Genomic DNA, 23,141 nt, shown 5'->3' with positions numbered 1-23,141 from the left:
ACATGGAGTCAAGGTGGTTGCCGGCTTTGTGAGTGGGAGGGGAGGGACTGAGTGAGAGGTTAAAGGAAGACAGTAAGAGTAAGAGATCACATGACTTCTCTGTCTGGATGTTCAAGTCACCCAGAAGGATGAGCGGGGGGCCGTGTTCCGAGAAGTTCGATAGGAGGACGTCTAGCTCTTCCAAGAAATCTCCCAAAGAACCAGGGGGACGGTAGAGAACAACAATGTGAAGTTGAACCGGATGAGTAACCATCACAGCATGAAACTCAAAAGTCAGTGGGATAAAGAGTGGAAGCGGGTAGGGACAGAAACACCATGTGGGTGAGATGAGTAAACCTGTACCTCCACCCCGACCAGAGGGTCTGGGTGTGTGGCTGAAGGAGAAGGCCGAGGAGAGAGCAGCCGGGGTAGACGTGTTGTCTGCTGTGATCCAGGTCTCAGTGAGAGCCAGGAAGTCAAGCGACTGCTCCACAGCAAAGCCAGAGATGAAACCGGCCTTGCGGTTGGCTGACTGACAGTTCCAGAGGCCTCCTGTGACCAGGTGCTGGGTGTGAGTAGAACGGGTAGGAAGGATAACAGAGGAGGGGTTCCGGTACATGAATGAACGAGTCCTATAGTAACTACGAGTAGAGATACGCACAGGTATGGAAAAGACACACATATTCACAAAATGGGGAAAAGACTCATCCACCCCCGAAGACTCCAACGGAAGACTCCAACGGAAGACTCCTATGTCTTTGTCCTCCGAGTCTTCGTCCGATGAGTCACGCTGACGCTACAGCTGACGCGAAAAACCCCATCCGGTTATGAGCCCAAGTTAGTGCCAATTACCTCCAGCCGCGTTGACACCGCCCCTTGGCTTTTGGTATTCAAATGACACTCAATAGAAACCAGGTGATGATCGCTCGTCCAATCAGTGAAGATTCAGGTGTCGGAACACAGGACACACCTCTCAACCAAAACAACTCCTTAAAACAGAACAAACTAACAATCTAGCAGCTTTAAACAACAAATACAACAGTAACTTTAGCAGATAAAACTAGTTTAAAGAAGATACTTAGCAGGATCCAAGTAGTCAGTAGTCTCGCCTCACAGGTAGAAAATGCACACTGCAGACTTGGCCCCGGGAGATCTTTTTAAAGACACTCAGCCAGCCGCGTTGACACCGCCCCTTGGCTTTTGGTATTCAAATGACACTCAATAGAAACCAGGTGATGACAATTAATATCTGCCAGTAGATCCGCCTAAACAAGTACATGAATAAAATATTAGGAATTGAAAAGCCTTAATTACGCGCTGGCCCTTTAAGGGGTTCCGTTTCATCCAAGTTGAACTTGGTGATGTGTGTTTATCTCCCGATTATACGCCTTAGTGATGCAACAGTGTAGGTTTATTGTGCACACACACCCTGACAACACACAGCACTACTGGGTGTGTTCTGGAGGTCGTTTGTTAGATAATAAGAACGACTGGACAACGTTCTGCAGGAATGAGATTTAACTCCTGGAATGTTTGACAGCCTGACGTCCGGTTCCTTCACGTTTTCATCAGAGAGCAGGAAGTGACCATATGTGGACTGAGGAGGAGGGACATAAAGAGCTGTCAATCACCTTAAGCCCCGCCCCTAAAGCGTCCCCTGCTTTATGGTCTGTAGACTCTAAATGACCATAAAGTATAAATGATGACATCATGCTGTATAGAAGAAGACTTGAAACTAGAGACTGAGACATAAACTCATGTTTACAATGTTTACTGAGGGAATACATCAAGAGAGAAGTAGAGTCATTATATAGACTTCTATGCAACCAGAGGAGTCGCCCCCTGGTGGTCAGGAGAGAGAATGCAGGTGTTATCGAGTACACTCGTCCTCTTTTAGCGTAGTGGTGGAGACCTGAAGTCATGTGACCGTGGTGGAGTTCCTTTCTAGCTTTTTTACTTCTGCTGATCATGTTCACGCTTCAAAAATCATTAAAGTATTGTTCTTTGAGATTATCTCGATAGTTTTTTTTTACAATCATTTAAAATCCAATGGATGAATCCCATTTTTCATTACTTTCTACGAGATTTGAGATAATGGATTAAAAACGTAGTTTTTGAGAGGCACAGGAACGAGGAAGATATTATGTTTTTGTTTCATGTATTAAGATGATTATTTATGAGTACATTTGATAAACATTAAGTTTATTATTGACGTTAAATAGCCGCCTACTCCTTTAAAATATATTCATTTACTTCATGTTTTTTGCTCATTTTATTGGTTCGTCTTGTTTTATTTTCCTAACCATTTGTTACATGTTTAATAATTTGACCCTCTGTTATGATCAACGTTCCCAGTCACATGTCAGGTGTCAGATTATCTCCAGCTGTGATCAATAAACAGATTAAACTGGTCTCACCCAGCGGGAGTCCCTGGAGCTGGTTCCTCTCCACGGAGAGCAGCAGCAGGCCGGGGGCCCAGGATTCACACCCCCGGCCTCCCGGGGGCCTCGGGCCCCGCAGCCGGCTCCGTCTCCGGGTCCCGGGGTCCCCCCCCACGCAGAGAGACAGGTGGACCAGGCCGTTGCCCCCTAACAGCAGGTCCCTGAGGTTGGGGTGCGGCCGGTCGAAGGCCACGACCTCCAGGAGGTTCTGGGTCAGGTCCAGCTGAGCGACGGCGTCCCGGAGGAGGCGCGGCGCGGAGGAGAGGCCGGCGGAGGAGCAGTTCAACAGGGTTTCCCTCGGACAGGAGCAGGGGTCCGAACAGCCGGCGGCGGCGGAGGAGGAGGAGGCGAGGAGCAGCACGGCGGCCAGGAACGTCCCCGGTGTCCCCGCCATCGCGACCTTTGACCCCCCAGAGGACGGACAGCTTCACTCACACACGAATAGAGAGACGACGAGAGCTCCATCTCCTCGGAGGATGAAGAGCAGGTGACGCTCACCTGGATGAAGAGCAGGTGACGCTCACCTGGATGAAGAGTGTCGACGCTGTGCGAGCTGAGAGACTCGGGACGCTCGGCCGTCTCCGAGAGTTTGTGATCAAAGTCTGAGGAGCTCCTTGAGCCTCGAGACGCCGACTCACTGAATCATTACCGCGAGGAGTTAATGATACCTGAGGCGACGGCAGGTGAGACACGTGACGCTCAAGTTTATGGACCCGCAATATCACAATAATGGACCCACAATAACACAATAATAGACCCTCAATATCACAATAATAGACCCACAATAACACAATAATAGACCCTCAATATCACAATAATAGACCCTCAATATCACAATAATGGACCCACAATAACACAATCATAGTTATTTATGGTGTAAACATGTAAACACAATAACAAGTTTCACTTAGCAAGGTGTTTATTTATCATGAAACAATAAGTACTATGTTATGAAACAATAAGTACTTTGCTATGAAACAATAAGTACTTTGTTATGAAACAATAAGTACTTTGTTATGAAACAATAAGTACTTTTCTCTCCCTCTAAACTTAACCGTAGTACCTTTTTTTTTAAACAGATAAAACAATCCAAAAACAAAATTAAATTATAATCCTTTTATTTTTTATTTTACTATATTGCACAAAATTCAAACAACTCAATAAAAGCTTCAAACCGACTGATTTAAACTTTCCTGACATTCATCAACATTTAAAGATAATTAATCTGCAGCGTAACTCCTGTTGATCTGAAGATGAATATTACAGATATATTATATTCTTTATCCTCCATTGGCAGGAAACTCAACATTACTGGACGGTTACAGCATGTTGTTAAATGTCATATAAAATAAACATTGTAATGTAAACAAAGCTGCCAGCAACAATGAACAGTAAGCAGGTTATGATCGTCATCACACGTCTCCACACGACGACCCACAAAATATAAAAACACCACGCGGCGACCATCTGTTACACGAAGAAACTCAAAATAATGAGAAACCTTCTTTAAATGAAGAAAACATTTCAAAATGAAGAGAAACTTTCTAAATAAAGAGAAACTTTCTCAAAATAAAATGTAAGATTTTCAAAATAAAGATAGTTTTTCAAAATAAAGAGAATGTCTTTCAAAATAATGAGAAACTTTCAAAATAAAGATACATTTTCAAAATAAAGAAACATTCTCAAAATAAAGACAAATTCTCAATATAAAGAAAAACTTTAAAAATAAAGAGAAACTTTCTCAAAATGATGAAAAACTTTCTCAAGATGAGAAAGTTTCAAAATTAATAAGAACAATTTAAAATAATGAGAGTTTTAATTTTATTTTGAAAATTTCTCTTTATTTAAAAAAAGTTTCTCTTTGTTTTGAGAACACCAAATGAGGCTGAACTCTGCAGATTAAATGTCCGACACGACCCCAAAGGGGCCTCTCTCTCCAGGGGCCTTCCCCCAGGGCCTCCCCCTCTAGAGGGCCTGCTCACAGGCCCCCCCTCTAGAGGGCCTTCCCACAGGGGTTCTCCGAGGTCTGGCAGCCCATGTTGGGGTACTTGACCTGCACGCGGAACAGCGTCCCGTCACCGCACATGCACAGCTTGTAGCGCTCCATGCCCTCGTCGAAGTACACGTCGCCGGCCGAGTGGGGGATGCGGGAGGCGTTGAACATCACGGAACCGTTCAGCACGATGCTGTTCTCCTGCAGGGGGGCGTGGTCATGATTATTAATGATGATGATGATGATGATGATGATCATAACGTGGTTCTAGAGTGGCGTCGCTTACGGCCCGCAGCTCGATGCCGCCCCCCATCTTGAACTCCACCGTCCGGCCCATGATGTTGACGCCCTCGTTCCCGCGGATGATGGCCTTGCCATCTCCTCTGATGTGCAGGTCAGACGCCGCGCTGCTGGTGATCTACAGAGACATCACAGGTCATGTTGGGGGGGGGGGGGGGGTAGCAGCATGGACACCTTGACAGCATGAGGAAGCAACTGGTCTTTAACTGGGATCAACGAACAGGAACTGTAATAGAGTCATATTTATAGTTCAGTTTCAAGATACAAAATAACTGTATTTAGAAAGTTTCTCTTTATTTTTAACCCCGGCTACCAGGCGTCATTTCCTTAACCCCGGCTACCAGAGGCGTCATCCGCCCGCGCTCACCCTCTCCGTGGACGCCTTCTTCACGCTCAGCACTTTGACCCCCTTGGGCAGGTGGAACTCGTGGTTCTCGAAGTCGGTGCTGAAGAACGTGTTCTGCGTGCGCGGGTCCGTGAAGGAGATGCCGAGGTCGCTGACCACGGAGGTCTTGTCCTTGTCCACGCTCAGCTTGGTGGTGCCCTGCTGGAACACCACGGGGTTGTTGTTGCCCACCAGCACCAGGTCCTGGTCCTTGCGGCCCCCCACGGTGCTCTTGTGCAGCGGGTGCACGATGCCCATGTCCGCCTTCTGCTTGAAGCGCAGCAAGCCCGACTCGTGGAACTCGATGCTCTCGCAGCCGTTCGGCCCGATGCGGAGCACGGTCCAGATCACCAGGGTGATCTGAGGGGGGGGGGGGAGGGGGGGGGGAAGGGACAGGGGGTAATTTAAGGTCACACGGCTGGAAAATGTGAATATATTTTCATATTTCAGGCTACCAAATCATGTTGTTACACAGGTAAATCTTATATGATGCTATATTTAACCCTTAAATTAATTCAGATTCATCAAAGTCTCCCAACAACACAAACACACGAGAGAAACTTTAACAAAATTCTGAACTGCACTGTTTGTTTTGTTTGTTCTGTATTGTGTTGTAATGTATATTTTGTGTAAGCACTGAGAGACACTTTACCCAGTCAAATTCCTTGTTTGTGCAAACTTACTTGGCCAATAAAACTGATTCTGATTCTGAAAAAAGAAACTTTATAAAAATAAAGAAACTTTTGCAAAATAAAGAAACTTTATTAAAATAATGAAACTTTTTTAAAATAATGAAACTTTATCAAATAATGAGAAAGTTTCTTATTTTAAGATGAAAAATATTTTTATTAAAAAAGTTTCTCATTATTTAGAGAAAGTTTCTCTATATTTTGATAACGTTTTTCATCATTTTGATAAAGTTTCTCTTTATTTTGATAACGTTTCTCATTATTCGGAGGCTCCTGACTGAGAGGTCCCGTGTTTCAGTGAAGTGGGCGTGTCTGCAGCTTCAGGACACAGGAACTCACGATGAGGTTGATGAGGGCGAGGAGGAAGAGCAGCACCACGATGCAGACGGCCATGTTTCCTTTGCGCCCCCTCAGGCCCGTCTTGTGGAGGCGTTCCTCTTCGATGGGCACGTAGCCCGCCTTGAAGTTACTGTTGTGTTCCTTGTTGACGCCGCGGCGCTCCACGGCCTTCTCACGCATCGACTTCTTCACGGGACCGTTGGAGCTCTCCTGCAAGAAAAGACCATCTCTGAGGCGTGACCACGATAATGACTCTACTTTTCTCTCGAGTTATTCAGTAAACATTGTAAACATGAGTTTATGTCTCAGTCTCTAGTTTCAAGTCTTGTTCTATACAGCATGATGTCATCATTTAGTACATGATGGTCATTTAGAGTCTACAGACCATAAAGCAGGGGACGCTTTAGGGGCGGGGCTACAGGGTGATTGACAGGTATCCACCAAAGAGTATCGGGCGTCTCTACCTCACTCTATTCTATTTATTTGTATATATTGTGCATTTTTCTTATTGTTTAATTTTTTAAAATATATTGTGCATTTTTCTTATTATATTCTAGATGTTTGTATATTTTATCAATGTTAATTATTGTTTTCTTATTTTATCTATTGTGCATTGTTCTTCTTATTATATTATAGTTCTTTGTATATATTGTATATTTTTCTTATGGTTTTATTTTTTATATAATGTGCATTTCTCGTATTATTCAATTTTGTGTATATATTGTGCATTTTTCTTATTGTTAATTTATTTGTATATATTGTGCATTTTTCTTATTATTCTATTCTATTTTTGTTGTATATATTGCTCATTTATTTATATTAAATTGCTTCCCTGTATGTCTAAATGTTGCTGTAGGGATCAATAAAGTAACTATCTATTTATCTAATATACAGTATATAATATATACATATTGTAATGTTTTTTCCAGAGTTCTATTATCATTAAATAATTTATAATCGTGTGTGTGCTCTGTTGGAATGTGTCTCTGTAAATGACTGGACCGCCTGTCTGTGGCCGGGACTAAAAATAACCTGCACTGATTCTCAGCAGCAGAATATAAACCAGCCTGAGCTCAGAACCGAGCAGCTCCGATTATGTTTATGGCTCAACCACAACAACAATAACAATAACGGTGGTTTGTGACCATATAACTGTAATAACGAAGCGGGGGACGGTACTTATTGCACGTAAGGCCGATAATAAAGCTCAACGCATTCACATGTACTGCTCCAGGTTACATGGGAACATAAATCATCAGAATACCATCAAATACCATGAAAAACAACGCGGTAAAACGCTATAAAAACAAGAAATATTGAAGATAACGGACCTGTTCGGACGCCATGTTGACCCTCCTGCTTCCAGAGCGACGCGGGACAAACCACTTCTCACCGTCGGAGGGGGGGATACAAAAATAAATATCGTTATGTTGCGGGATTATTGACGTAAAGATACTTAATTGTGAATTATAAATATAATGTTAAGATTAAGAAGAGACGTCCTATATTTTTAAATTGAACTAAACCGATAACAAGGCCGATAAAAGGGAAGTTTCCAGGGTAACGTGAGATGGTACATTCCAAGTTCAACGAGCCAATGACAGAAGGATCCTAAAATAGAAAAAACCGTCCATTCATATTTTCCATAGGACTCATAAAGGACTCCTAAATAACTAACAATCATATCAATGAGAGATAAAACAGTTATTAACGTTGATTAACTTTTACACACAATTATTATAACAGTTTTTAATTTTGGAATTTTGGAAAACATTACGCTGTTAAATATTTCTAACCACTGAGTGAGTTTGTTTAGTTATTATTAATATTACCACAATGCAGTAATGTAAACGTTACATCCATGTATAGTATTACATGTTTTATAATATAAAATATATATCAATATAATATATATAACATATATAATATATATAAAACATATATATTATATAACAAATATATATTCTATGTATAACAGAAATATTATATTATATATGCAACATACACAATATATATAGATTATGTCTATAATATATCCATATACAGGACTGTCTCAGAAAATTAGAATATTGTGATGAAGTTCTTTATTTTCTGTAATGCAATTAAAAAAACAAAAATGTCATGCATTCTGGATTCATTACAAATCAACTGAAATATTGCAAGCCTTTTATTCTGATTTATTGCTGATTATGGCTTACAGCTTAAGAAAACTCAAATATCCTATCTCTAAATATTAGAATATCATGAAAAAGTATACTAGTAGGGTATTAAACAAATCACTTGAATTGTCTAATTAACTCGAAACACCTGCAAGGGTTTCCTGAGCCTTGACAAACACTCAGCTGTTATAAATCTTTTTTTTTACTTGGTCTGAGGAAATATTAAAATTTTATGAGATAGGATTTTAGAGTTTTCTTAAGCTGTAAACCATAATCAGCAATATTAAAAGAATAAAAGGCTTGCAATATTTCAGTTGATTTGTAATGAATCCAGAATGCATGACATTTTTGTTTTTTTAATTGCATTACAGAAAATAAAGAACTTTATCACAATATTCTAATTTTCTGAGACAGTCCTGTATATCCATATAAATAAATATGTAAATATATATGTATATGTAAATATATAAATAAAATTAAAACATTATATATGCTGCCAAAACCAAAGTGCTTGGTTATACATATATATACATATATATGTATATATAAATATATATTATTTATATTTGGCAGCATGTATTAATTATATATATATATATATAAGAATATATATTTATAAATAAATAAATAAAAAATAAATGGCAAAATAAATATAATTATTATAAAAAATAACATATAAGAATATATTAATGTTATATATACACAATTAATATATGCTGCCAAAACCAAAGTGCTGCAAAACTGAATTTAGTTATACAAATCTTACCACTTTAGTGACTTTACCTATTTTAATATAAATATGTCAAGGCCAAAATGAAGATTATAATTTTATTTTAGTTTTGTTATTAGATTTTATTTAAAGGAACATAGATAAACAACAGTAGTACACATGTGTGTATTTGTAAATATAATAAACAGCCAGGGGATCGAGCTTCAAGCACATTTAAAACCAAACACTTTGGATAAAACACCAGCACACATCTCCGTTACCGAGCCACCGGGTGTTTGCTCCGGCGTCGTTAGCGGTGTGACGTTACACCGTCTCACAGACCTGCAGGAGGAGACCGAGGAGGAGGAGACCGAGGAGGAGGCGCTCAGTTGCCACAACCGAGGTGCTGCTGCAGGGAGACATTGGTTCTCTCTCTTCTACCTGAGAGCTCTTATCCGGCTGCTGCTGTTGTTGTTGTTGTTGTTGTTGTTATTGTTGAAGTTGGGTTGCTACATATCAGTGGATGCATCATGGCCGACCCGTTGAGGAGACTCACCAACACGGCCTCGTTCAGCCTGCTGCAGGACAAGCTGGAGAGCTGGCACCGGGACTACCACGTGAGTTCATCAAGAGATCAATCTGAGGAGACGGCTCGAGAAGTATGGCTTAAAGTTACATTTATACACAACATATAACCTTTACTAAACTATTAATGACTTTGTTTAACGTTACATCCTCATGCAGATCGGGATTATTTTTCACAATCTCCAGTAGGCTACGATTTGTATTTATTCATATTTTTGTTTGTCATTTAAATACTTTACCATTCAATCAAAGAACGTGATTATACGTTTGTGTTTTATTTAGCGTGAGTTAGTTTGAAACACGACAGTGAAGGAATGCAACTCGTTGACATTGATTTCCAGGTTGAGTTTGGTTGCTATGGACGCCGGTCGCCATGGCAACGGTTGGACTATTCCAAAGAACTTTTACTGCCATCTTGGTTCATGTTCCGTTACTACTTCCGGTTGGGGGTTGCCACACTCCCAGAGGAACCGGAAGGGATGTGTCAAAACTTCAAAAATAGTGTTTTTTTAACAAAAAAACACTATTTTTGAATATTTACTGTTTATAAAAAAGGTTATTCTATAAATGCAGAACAATTTGTGTATTTAATTTGCATCAATGCAAAATACAGAATGTATTGTGTCGTATTGTGTTGCAACCAAACAGATGTATTTATTTAAAAATAAAAATAATTTAAAAAACTGGTTGAATATAAATTAAATATATATCTATGAAAAATAAAAATATATTTATTTATGATGGATAGCGGTTGCTTTTTAAATATATTTACAGCTGTCTAATTAAATGTTTACAAAGAGATTATTTAATAATTCAAAATATATATAGTACGAGTAAATTAATAAAAGTAGAACATAATGACACAAACAAACAGCATTGTACAAAGAAAGTAACATAAACTAAAAAAGGAAAGTATAAATACTCGGCTAAAGAAAAGATGTGTGTCTTTAGAAGGGTTATAAAAAGCTGTCACATGAGGGGGAGGGATCTCATTTAAAAATAAATTAAATATGTGTTCTTCCGTTTGTCGTGTTTTCCCTGCAGACTATTTCTTGCGAGGAGAATTTAAATCGATGTTGTGAGCTGATCGAGCTTTCTGCAAAGATCCAGAGCCAGCTGTTCACCATCCTCAACCTCGTGGCTGCTGAAGGTGAGCATCACTTTTTAACTTTATTAACTCATTTATAAAGCAGGGAGGTGATTGACAGGTCTCAGTGGGGAGCAGAGTCGTCTTTTAACCAGTAGATTGTCGGCTTGCTTCCCGGGCTCCTCCATGTGTCCTTTGGGCAAGACACTTAACCCCAAAAGTGCTCCTGTGAATGTTGCTTACTGTTGATTAGCTGGTGGTTCCTTAGCTCCTCCCATCAGTGTGTGATTGGGTAAATGACGTCATGTAGTGTTAAAGTGCTTTGAGTGGTTGGAAGACTAGAAAAGCGCCACAAGTACAGGTCCATTCACCAGAGAGGTATATGTTGCTCTCCTCAGTCCATATATGGTCACTTCCTGTTCACTGGTTACAAAAAAACCAAGATGGCAACGACCAAAACGCTGAACTCTGAGAGAGCAATTAGAATAGTAAATAATGTAGGATATCTTGAGCACACCAATTCACTGTTCTTAAAATCACATACACTGAAACTTAAGGACATAGTAGAGTTCAAAACAGCACAAATTCTGTACAAAGCTAAACATAATTCACTTCCTGGAAATATTCAAAAGATTTTTAGAGATAGAGAAGGAGAGTATGAACTAAGAGGGAGATGGAATTTCAAACAGCCGATGGTTCATTCAACTCTAAAAAGCATGTGCACATCTGTCTGTGGGGTGAAACAGTGGAATAGTTTCACTGATGACATCAAGGAAAGTAAGAATCTGGTGATATTTAAAAAAAAATTTAAAGACATGACTCTGGACAAGTACAGACGTATCAGCATTGATGACGCTTCATAAGTAACGGGTAATGGGGACAAGCTTTTTTGTTTTTGTTTTGTTGATTGTTTTATGTATATGTATGTGTGTGTATATATGTTTATATGGGTGTGTGAATTTGTATGCATGTGTATGTGTTTATATGTTTATGTATATATATATATATATAGGTATATGTATATGGTTCTCTAAAATAAGTATTTTCATGAAAGCATAGGTTAGGGCACTTATAAGCTTGATAGCTTCAGCCTTGACCCTTTCAGTCGGCCACTTTCTTCTTTTGTTGAAATTTTGATTTTTGTATAGTATTGCTGATCGAAATAAACTAAACTAAACTAAACTAAGAACTCGAGGCTTCAAAACACAGACGTCCACAAAACAACGAGGACGACCACGTCCACTTCTTACGTTCAGTCTGTTACAAAGGTTATCAAATGTTATGATCTCTCGTGAGATCACACACACACTCACACACACTCACACTCACACACACACACACACACACACACACACTCACACTCACACACTCACACACTCACACTCACACACACACACACTCACACACACACACACACACTCACACTCACACTCACACACACTCACACTCACACTCACACACTCACACTCACACACACTCACACTCACACTCACACTCACACACTCACACTCACACACTCACACTCACACTCACACTCACACACACTCACACACACACACACACACACACACACACTCACACACACACACACACACACACACACTCACACACACTCACACACACACACTCACACACACACACACTCACACACTCACACACACACTCACACACACACACACTCACACACACACACACTCACACACTCACTCACACACACACACACACTCACACACACACACACACACACACTCACACACTCACACACACACACTCACACACTCACACTCACACTCACTTTGCGCTCCTGCCTCAGGTGGACAGTATGCAGGCGTGGACACTCTCAAAACGCGGCTGCTGCCGTGGCTCGGGACCTGCTTCTCCATGGCGACGCCCTCGGTCACCGACGACAGCAGCCTGCAGCTCATCCAGGTGGACACAGACGGAATAAATATAAAACAATATATATATATATATGTCAGAAAAAATGAAGTAACTTCCCTCTTTTCCGGCCCTGTGGTGTCGTGGTCACGCGACTCGCCCGGCGGCAGGACTCGGTGGAGAAGGACCGGCGGATCAGGAAGCTCTCCGTGCACCACGTCAGCGACAAGCAGAAGCTCTGCTCCACCCGCCTGCAGCTGGACTCCACCCGGGCAGAGTGAGTCCAGAGGCCTCTCCAGAACCAGCCTCTTATCCTCATAACAATATGCGTCGTGATGGAGGAAGTTTCACTCAATTATAAATAAATATACACTTTTATTAATCCCCAAGGGGAAATTAGTTCTCTGCATTTAACCCATCCTTAGTTATTAAGGAGCAGTAGGCTGCAGTGAAGCGCCCGGGAAGCAACTGGGGGTTCAGTGCCTTGCTCAAGGACACTTCGACTTGCAACTAATGGGGAGAGCGGGGATCGAACCCACAACCATGCGGTTGCGGGACGGCCCTCTTACCCCACTGAGCTACAGCTGCCCAAAATTATGAGATAACATGAAATAATCACATGGTTAAAGTCTATCTTTGTTTGTTTTGTTACTGTGGGAATAAAATACTTGATAAATTACATTAGAAAGTGACTGTTTTACATGCACATGCATACAGATTAATTAGATTATATATATGTATATATATATATATGGCCAGTTTATTATATATATAATATACACTGGCTCTTAACCTCGTATTAAAGGCCTAGCACATATAATAAACACACGTAGTCCAGCGTCTCGTCACAATAACGTGCCTCTTTAGCGCCGCATACAGGAAATACCACCGCATTGCAATAACAGCTTTTCTGTGTCGTTTGGAGAGAAATCCACAGGATGTTAAATCTGTTGATGGATTATTTTATTGGTTGGCTCAATTATTTTGTAATCAGGCAGACAACATTTTCCTCTCACCTTTCCTCACAGGCTGGTGGATGCTCAGGTGGAACTGGATCAGACGAAGAGCCAATCAGCGACCACCCTGCTGGCCACCGAGGAGGAGATATTACAGCTGAGAGCAGAGTGGGTGCTCAATGCAGAGAGAAGTGGACCTGTGTCTTAGCTGGAGGCTAACCTGACCTCTGTGTTAGCTGGAGGCTAACCTGACCTCTGTGTTAGCTGGAGGCTAACCTGACCTCTGTGTTAGCTGGAGGCAGTAAAATCAAGAATCACTTTTAAAATTCTTCTCTTAACCTACAAAGCCTTGATTGGTGATGCTCCATCATATCTTAAGGAGCTTGTCGTACCATATTGCCCCACTAGAGAGCTACGCTCACTAAATGCGGGACTACTTGTAGTTCCTAGAGTCTTAAAAAGTAGAATGGGAGCCAGAGCCTTTAGTTATCAAGCTCCTCTTTTATGGAACCAGCTTCCAATTTCAGTCCGGGAGGCAGACACAGTCACCTCGTTTAAGAGTAGACTTAAGACCTTCCTCTTTGACAGAGTTTATAGTTAGGGCTGAATCAGGTTTGCCCTGGTCCAGCCCTTGATATGCTGCTATAGGCTTATAGCTGCCGGGGACGTTTTAGGATGCACTGAGTACCTATCTCCTCTTTTCTCTCCTTAAGGATGAATTTTCATCTCTCAATCACCGTTACTAACTCTGCTTTCTCCCGAAGTCCTTTTGACTTTAGCTGGGGTCATCAGACCCTATGAGACGGCATAGATCCCATCTGCCTGATGGATCGTCTGGGTCGTGGAATTCCTGCCCTGACCACGCCACTGTCCTGTTGAGACTGGCCCACTCCTCCTCCCCACCGCCATCTGCCTGATGGATCGTGGAGGTCTCCATCCTGGAATATGCCTACTATGAACTATTCATACACTCTGTCATATTCATTGAATGTATTTTAACTCTAAATCTGTCCTTCTGTACACATTACATCTATTGTTCTGTCCATCCTAGGAGAGGGATCCTCCTCTGTTGCTCTCCTCCAGGTTTCTTCCCTTTTTTTCCCCCTGAAGGGTTATTTGGGAGTTTTTCCTGGTCCGATGTGAGGTTTTGGGGCAGGGATGTCTATGTGTACAGATTGTAAAGCACTCCGAGACAAATTTGTAATTTGTGAAATTGGGCTATACAAATAAACTGAATTGAATTGAATTAACCTGACCTCTGTGTTAGCTGGAGGCTAACCTGACCTCTGTGTCTTAGCTGGAGGCTAACCTGACCTCTGTGTTAGCTGGAGGCTAACCTGACCTCTGTGTTAGCTGGAGGCTAACCTGACCTCTGTGTTAGCTGGAGGCTAACCTGACCTCTGTGTTAGCTGGAGGCTAACCTGACCTTTGTTAGCTGGAGGCTAACCTGACCTCTGTGTCTTAGCTGGAGGCTAACCTGACCTCTGTTAGCTGGAGGCTAACCTGACCTCTGTTAGCTGGAGGCTAACCTGACCTCTGTGTTAGCTGGAGGCTAACCTGACCTCTGTGTCTTAGCTGGAGGCTAACCTGACCTCTGTTAGCTGGAGGCTAACCTGACCTTTGTTAGCTGGAGGCTAACCTGACCTTTGTTAGCTGGAGGCTAACCTGACCTCTGTTAGCTGGAGGCTAACCTGACCTATGTGTTAGCTGGAGGCTAACCTGACCTCTGTGTTAGCTGGAGGCTAACTTGAGGTCAGTTTAGTGGGCCCAAGGTCAAAGGTCACAAGATATCTGGGGATTGTTTCAGAGAATTTAGCTTCCTGCTAAGCCGTTAAATAGCTAAACTATTATAGATAAAGATAAATGCTCATAAACTAAACTATATGTAAAGATAGATGTTGCTAACATACTTTATAGAGCTGGAGATACATGTTTCAGTCTGTATTTGCTTATGAAACGTGACTCGTCTGTTTCAGCTTGCGCTCTGCACACGAGCAGCTGGACGTCTACAGGAGGAAGATGAAGAACACCGACGATGACGAGCGGCAGATCCGCCTCCTGAGGGACGAGGTGTCCTACCTGAGCCAGGAGAAGGCCCAGCTGCAGGAGAAGTACACACAGACACACACACACACACACACACATATACACACATAGCCTACATGAGCATACACACACACACACACACATACACACACACAGACCAACGCCTCAGACTCAGTTGCTCCCTCAGGTGGGCGTCCCGCTCCCCGACCCCCCCCCTGAGGCTCCCCCGCTCCTCGCCCCCCACCTCGAGGAGCGACTCCCCCACCAGAGCTCAGCTCACCAACTCGTCGCGCCGCTCGCGCCTCGTGTCGCGCTTCAGCAACCTGCACGCCGTGGAGCGCCTGGAGGCCCAGGCCACGCTGCGGCGCCACGTGGCCGACCTGGACATGGTGCAGAAGATCATCTTCATCGCCGTGGAGGTACGAAGTGTTGTTGTTGATGTGTTCACAATATTATTTAGATATATTATATCTATATATATATATATATAGATATAATATATATATTTTAGATATAAAATATATTTTTTTATATATATATTATAAACATAATATATATATTTTTTATATATAACATATATTTTATTTCATGTATTTTATATATATATATGTAAATATGGCCTTTATATAATACATACACGACCGTTCAAAAGTTTGGGATCACCCAGACAATTTCGTGTCTTCCATGAAAAATCACACTTTTATTTATCAAATGAATATAAAATATAGTCAAGACATTGACAAGGTTAGAAATAATGATTAATATTTGAAATATTAATTTTGTTCTACAAACTTCAAGCTCAAAGGAAGGCCAGTTGTATAGCTTATATCACCAGCATAACTGTTTTCAGCTGTGCTAACATAATTGCACAAGGGTTTTCAAGGGTTTTCTAATCATCCATTAGTCTTCTAAGGCGATTAGCAAACACAATGTACCATTAGAACACTGGAGTGATAGTTGATGGAAATGGGCCTCTATACACCTCTGGAGATATTTCATTAGAAACCAGACACTTCCACCTAGAATAGTCATTTACCACATTAACAATGTAGAGAGTGTATTTATGATTAATTTAATGTTATCTTTATTGAAAAAACAGTGCTTTTCTTTGAAAAATAAAGTCATTTCTAAGTGATCCCACACTTTTGAACGGTAGTGTACATCTAAAATAATATATATAAATAAATCTATATTTATTTTATATATATATTATTTATATTGTATATGTATATATTATATTTATATATATATATACATATATAAATATAACATATTAATGTATATATTATATTTAAATATATACTGTATTATATATGGCCTTTACATAATATATAAAATAATGTATATATAGTATATCAAACATATATAATATATAAAATAATATATATTATACATATATGTATGTATAATATATAAATATGAACTTCTATATGAAGCATTCATATGTACTTTTTTCTTCTTGTTTTCAGGAATCCTTTAAGTCGTCTAAACTGGCTTTCCGCCACTTCAAGCTGCGCGTGAGGAAGACGATGAGCCCGTCCCTCCTCGGGCTGGACGGGGCTGAGGCTGCAGCCGTGGACTACATCGTGAGGAACATGGACCTCCACGACATCCAGACCAGCGTCAACGTAGGGTTCCAGCGCCTCTCCGCGTGCACCGCGCCGCGCTTCCTCCGATGTTCCTCACGCGTGTGTTTGCCGTCTCCGCAGGAAGTGATCGGCGCCATGAACGTGAACCCTCGGATCTCCTTCCCGCCGGAGGTGGACTTCGTCCTCATCAGCACGCTGATCAGGGAGACCTGCAGGGTGGCGTTCGCCATGCAGACGCTGGACCCGCCGCCCGACCTGGCCTTCGCCAGCGACGGGGAGCTCTACGACGACAGGAAGTCAGTCCTGCGTGTGACGCGTGTGTGTGTGAGGCGTGTGTGTCATGTGTGTGTGTGACGGGGAGTCTAATGTCGTAATTCCGAGGTCTTAATATAGTTTATATCACAAGCATGTGGTGATGATGAACATGTGCTTATGTTTACACCGGGGAAACATCAGGAAATAAAGTAGTTTATTTATTTAAAGAGGGTATTTAATGACATTGTTTCCCACGTAATGAATACAAAAGGTCAAACATCTGGAGAACACATTAGTCGCAGGAAGGAAAACATTACAATTAGGGCTGTCAATCGATTAAAAAAAATTAACTAATTAATCGCACATTTTGAAATTAAAAAAGTTTTTTTTCCTTCTTTTTAAAGACCAAACTTCACACAGAGCTGTGTTTTCAAAGAGGCTTCTACATATAAAGTGCCAGCGAGGTATTTAATATTGTGGATGATAAATTGTTTCTTCAGTGAAACATCCAGATAAGTTTTTAAAAAAAAGAAGTATATTGAGACCCCATTGGTCCTGTCATCTTTAACACTGAACAGCAGAACCAGTGGCCTTGGTAACTGACTGACATTCACATATGTCACCTTCACCCTCTGGAGGCTGGGCTCATGTCTCCATTTTACAAAAACATGTAAATTCACCTTTTAACTTTAGTTGGTCTTCGGTCAATTTTGACCGATTCAATGTTAACCTCTCCTGTTTCCTTTTATTTTTATATTTTATTTTTTTTACCCTGTCATTATGACCCCAGCTATTATTAAAATCTCCAGAAATTTATTAAAATATATTGTTTAAAAGTAATGTGAGGCACTTTTTTGTGTTTTGTTTGACGAAAGAACACCGACATTAAACATTGAATCGGGTCAAATTGACCCGAAGGCGACAGGAGGGTTAAAGGCGTTTGCATATGACACATACCCACGTGTTCTACATCAAACATTCCAGAACAATCTCAGCTCTATTCAATAAGGCTCATTGTCCTCGCGCCGTGTTCTCTGCTCTCTGACTGACAGGCTGCTATAGAGCCTCACCCGTGAGGTGGGAGGTCCTTTGTGATTTACTGAGTGTTCATTGGTTGTTTTTCCCCCAAAATGTTGACAGACAAACGGATTGACCAATCACGGTGAAGGTTTCGTGTGACGAGTTCTTTCCGCGCCGCGTCACCCGACACGTCGCCCTCCGTTCCTCTGTGTCAGAGGGGGAGACGGGAGGAAGGAGGAGCAGGAGGAAACCCGACTGATTCATCCACGAGTTTAACTGATTTATGCTCCTTATTTTCAAGGAGAAATAATTGTTTTAAAAACGGGAACAGTGTTAAACCGTACTACCGCGGCTTGACACTCGGTTTGAGTGTAAAAACTTCAAGGCACATCGGAAGTAAACAAAGTTGCGTTAATTGCGTTAAAATATTTTAGTGCGTTAACGCGGCCAAATTAAAAGCATAGATTAACGTGTTAACGCTGACAGCCCTAATTACAATACATCTGAGAACACACCTGATAAAAGCAAAAAGTTCAATTTCAAATCAGTTTTTTTTTAATGCAATTATTTTGTATTTATTTTAGAATACAATTATTTTGTATTCATTTTAAAATACAATTATTTTTCATTTATTTTAAATATAATTATTTGTATTTAATAAACAAATGAATAAAAACCAAGATATTTGATTATCTCTCTCTCGCTCTCGCTCTCTCTCTCGCTCTCTCTCTCGCTCTCTCTCTCTCTCTAGGTATCGCCGTAGCTACGACTCTGAGCTGTCGGCTCCTCTGGTGATGTACCACGTGTGGCCGGCTCTGGTGGAGGGCGACGCCGTGGTGCTGAAGGGAGAGGCTGTGACCAGAAGGGGCGCTGTGGTGAGGACACACACATGAGGACACACACGTGAGGACACACACGTGAGGACACACACGTGAGGACACACACGTGAGGACACACACGTGAGGACACACATGAGGACACACACATGAGGACACACACATGAGGACACACACGTGAGGACACACACGTGAGGACACACATGAGGACACACACGTGAGGACACACACGTGAGGACACACACGTGAGGACACACACGTGAGGACACACACGTGAGGACACACACACACGTGAGGACACACATGAGGACACACACATGAGGACACACACGTGAGGACACACACATGAGGACACACACATGAGGACACACACATGAGGACACACACGTGAGGACACACACATGAGGACACACACGTGAGGACACACACGTGAGGACACACACATGAGGACACACACGACACACACACACATGAGGACACACACACATGAGGACACACACATGAGGACACACACATGAGGACACACACATGAGGACACACATGAGGACACACACGTGAGGACACACACGTGAGGACACACACACGTGAGGACACACACATGAGGACACACACATGAGGACACACACGTGAGGACACACACATGAGGACACACACATGAGGACACACACACATGAGGACACACACGTGAGGACACACACATGAGGACACACACGTGAGGACACACATGAGGACACACACATGAGGACACACACATGAGGACACACACATGAGGACACACACGTGAGGACACACATGAGGACACACACGTGAGGACACACACGTGAGGACACACACATGAGGACACACACATGAGGACACACACATGAGGACACACACGTGAGGACACACACACATGAGGACACACATGAGGACACACACATGAGGACACACATGAGGACACACACATGAGGACACACACGTGAGGACACACACGTGAGGACACACATATGAGGACACACACGTGAGGACACACACATGAGGACACACATGAGGACACACATGAGGACACACACGTGAGGACACACACATGAGGACACACACGTGAGGACACACACATGAGGACACACACATGAGGACACACATGAGGACACACACATGAGGACACACACATGAGGACACACACGTGAGGACACACATGAGGACACACACGTGAGGACACACACGTGAGGACACACACATGAGGACACACACATGAGGACACACACATGAGGACACACACGTGAGGACACACATGAGGACACACACGTGAGGACACACACGTGAGGACACACACGTGAGGACACACCCGTGAGGAGGCGTGTCTTACCGCGTGGCTCCTCCCCCTGCAGTGGCGGCGCGGCGGCGGCGGCGGTCCGGTTCGCTCTCGCTCTCTCAGCCCGACTCGTTCCCTCGTAAGTTTCTCTCTCGTTGTCGTGCATTTCACTCGTTTAGTTCACGTGTCCCCAGACGACCACACGCACACGCACACGCACACGCCTCGGCCTCCGGGGCACGTGGGCGGCGACCTCTCGGTCGTCGTGGTGACGCCTCTTCTCTCCTCCCAGGCGTTCAGCAGCAGGAGGAGTCTGTCTCCCGGACGGCTCACGGCGAGCCGCCTGTGACCTCACCGCCAAGTCAAATAGAGTTTTACCTGTTTTAAATTCACATTTCACACGTTAAGACGTTTGTTTTCATTCCAAATAAAGCAATAAAAACCTGTGAGTTTACATGGTTGGAGAGCTACAGGTCAGTTAGCATCCACACGAGCAACGGGGAGCTAACGGCGCGGCGGAACTGTGCACAGCAGCGTGCACGTTTCAATACAAGCAGTCCTCAAACGTGCACTCTTTTACTCTTTTAATTTACACGTTACTTTTAACAACGATGCTTCAGGAGGATCGTGAGCAGATCTCAGACGCTCAATGTTAGCCTAGCATGAGAAAACGTGAAGTTAGCTAAAGTTAGCACTAATTAGCCGATGTGGCTAACGCAGCAGGTGAAAGTCACCAGCTAACGCTAGATCTACTCACAGTATTTTATTTAGCAGAAGTCGCTTCGTGGCCAGCAAGATTACGACAGTTTTGACGTCTGCGTCTGTAGAACGTGGCACAGAGGTTTAAAGTTATGGACACTTCCTGTTATTGTTTCAAAATAAGAGCCCTCAAAATAAAAGACTGCATCTCTTGATATATTAACTCAAGGCTTTTTATTCGTGTTGTAGATATTTGCAGGACAGCATTGTTGGAAATGAAGTGAACTGTACTGCTTCTTAAATTGAAGCTAACGCGGCTAATCTGGAGAAATTTAGGCGAATTTCGAAGCTACACTCAGTCGTTCCCGTTAATAAATCATGTATTTTAAGAATTATTTTTACAAACTTTTTTCTGTCTTCAATAAATATAAATTAGATTTATTAAACCTTCCGAGTGTTATGAGGGACTCGCCTGCGAGAGGCGCGTTGTTGGACATACGGTCCGGTGCTAACACTGTTGTTGTTGTTGTTGTTAAGTCTTTGTTTTGGTGCTGTTGTTTCATTCAGGACATTTCTTTGAGACAAAATGAGACATAATAAAGTTTAAGAACATTCATTATAACATGTTAACTGTAGATAGTTTGAAATATACATTTTAAATATATATATTTGATATATATATATATATTTGATATATATATATATATTTTTCTTAAATACGATTTTTCCATAGTGTGAGTTATTTTCTACGATAATATTACCGGTACATAGTTACTTTGATGAAATGTCTCTATACATTTAAGAGTTAGATTGTTTGTATTAATTTGTTTAAATTAATTTACAACTCACTCTGTCAGATAGTTTTGTGCATAATTGATCTTCATCAAAATGAGTTAATAGTAAATACTGTCGGGTTGATTCACGATGATGTGTGTGATGAATATATTCTCCATATCTGCCTTTTATGATTGTTTTTTTACGAATAAATGACACAAACATTTAAGTTGTTTACACTTCTTTTAATTTTTTACTTTTGATAACCTATTTTCTGAATTATGATCTTTTCTGTTTTCTGAATCTATTTAAAGTTTAAAGTATTTTGGGCTCTCGAAGGATTCCACTGGCAGTCATTTTACACACTAGTCTCAATAATTCCCCCCAAATTTACATTCTGTGATGTCACACACACAATAATACCACTACCCAGTGTGAACAGTAGGTGGCGCTGTTACTCCGTCAGTAAGGCTGCAGGCTGCAGGACTCTGTACTGATGAGTTTAGCTAGTTTTCAATCCTCATCCCACATGGTATTATATAAAATATATTATATAAATTATACACACCTATATGTGATATGAATATACCGTCTAAGATAATAGAATGTAATGTTTATAAAAAACAAAAAAAAAACAAATAAACAATTATTATGATTAACAAATCAACTGAAAATTTATTTTTCTTTATTTTTTTATTGCTGATTACAGCTAAATATCAAATACATAATCTAAAAATAAATATATAATAAAAAAAAGTGAAGTATACTAAAAGTAGGGTAATCAACAAACTAAAAATATAATTAATTACGAAAAAAACACCTGAAACATTTCAAATTTTGTTTTTTTGTTTGTTGTCTTTTTTTTTTTTTTTTTACTTGGTCTGAAATAAATATTTTTATAGAGATTTATTTTTTTTTCTTTTTATAAACTGCCAGCCATAATCAATAAAAATAAAAAAAAAGGCTTGCAATATTTTGATTTTGAAAATGAACAGAATGCACGACATTTTTGTTTTTTTAATTGCATTACAGAAAATAAAGAACTTTATCACAATATTCTAATTTTCTGAGACAGTCCTGTATATAATATAAATATATATTAAATATAACTAAATATATAAATATGTATTA

At 41.3% G+C, this 23,141-nt stretch overlaps 2 protein-coding genes across 2 annotated transcripts; one reads left to right on the top strand and one right to left on the bottom strand.

Moving 5' to 3' along the window:
- Positions 1–3,521: 3,521 nt before the first annotated feature.
- Positions 3,522–7,541, bottom strand: sgcb (sarcoglycan, beta (dystrophin-associated glycoprotein)). Its single transcript, XM_056414728.1, has 5 exons — positions 7,458–7,541; positions 6,127–6,336; positions 5,081–5,458; positions 4,700–4,831; positions 3,522–4,614 (listed from the first exon to the last, which is right to left on the bottom strand). Exons 1-5 carry the CDS (start codon positions 7,470–7,472, stop codon positions 4,414–4,416), a joined length of 936 nt encoding a protein of 311 aa, XP_056270703.1. The 5' UTR covers positions 7,473–7,541; the 3' UTR covers positions 3,522–4,413.
- A 1,902-nt stretch (positions 7,542–9,443) lies between these two features.
- spata18 (spermatogenesis associated 18) lies at positions 9,444–21,304 on the top strand. The gene is made up of 12 exons (XM_056414894.1): positions 9,444–9,611; positions 10,624–10,729; positions 12,480–12,595; positions 12,715–12,821; positions 13,573–13,668; positions 15,477–15,611; positions 15,734–15,965; positions 17,016–17,174; positions 17,256–17,431; positions 19,162–19,285; positions 20,614–20,676; positions 20,830–21,304. The coding sequence occupies exons 1-12, from the start codon at positions 9,525–9,527 to the stop codon at positions 20,884–20,886; spliced, it is 1,458 nt and encodes a 485-aa protein (XP_056270869.1). The 5' UTR covers positions 9,444–9,524; the 3' UTR covers positions 20,887–21,304.
- The last annotated feature ends 1,837 nt before the right edge of the window (positions 21,305–23,141 follow it).

This window comes from Pseudoliparis swirei, chromosome 5, assembly GCF_029220125.1.
Source record: "Pseudoliparis swirei isolate HS2019 ecotype Mariana Trench chromosome 5, NWPU_hadal_v1, whole genome shotgun sequence".
Classification (NCBI taxonomy): domain Eukaryota; kingdom Metazoa; phylum Chordata; class Actinopteri; order Perciformes; family Liparidae; genus Pseudoliparis; species Pseudoliparis swirei.
The sequence above is the reverse complement of the archived record's forward strand: the minus strand, read 5'-3'. Positions and strand labels throughout refer to the sequence as shown.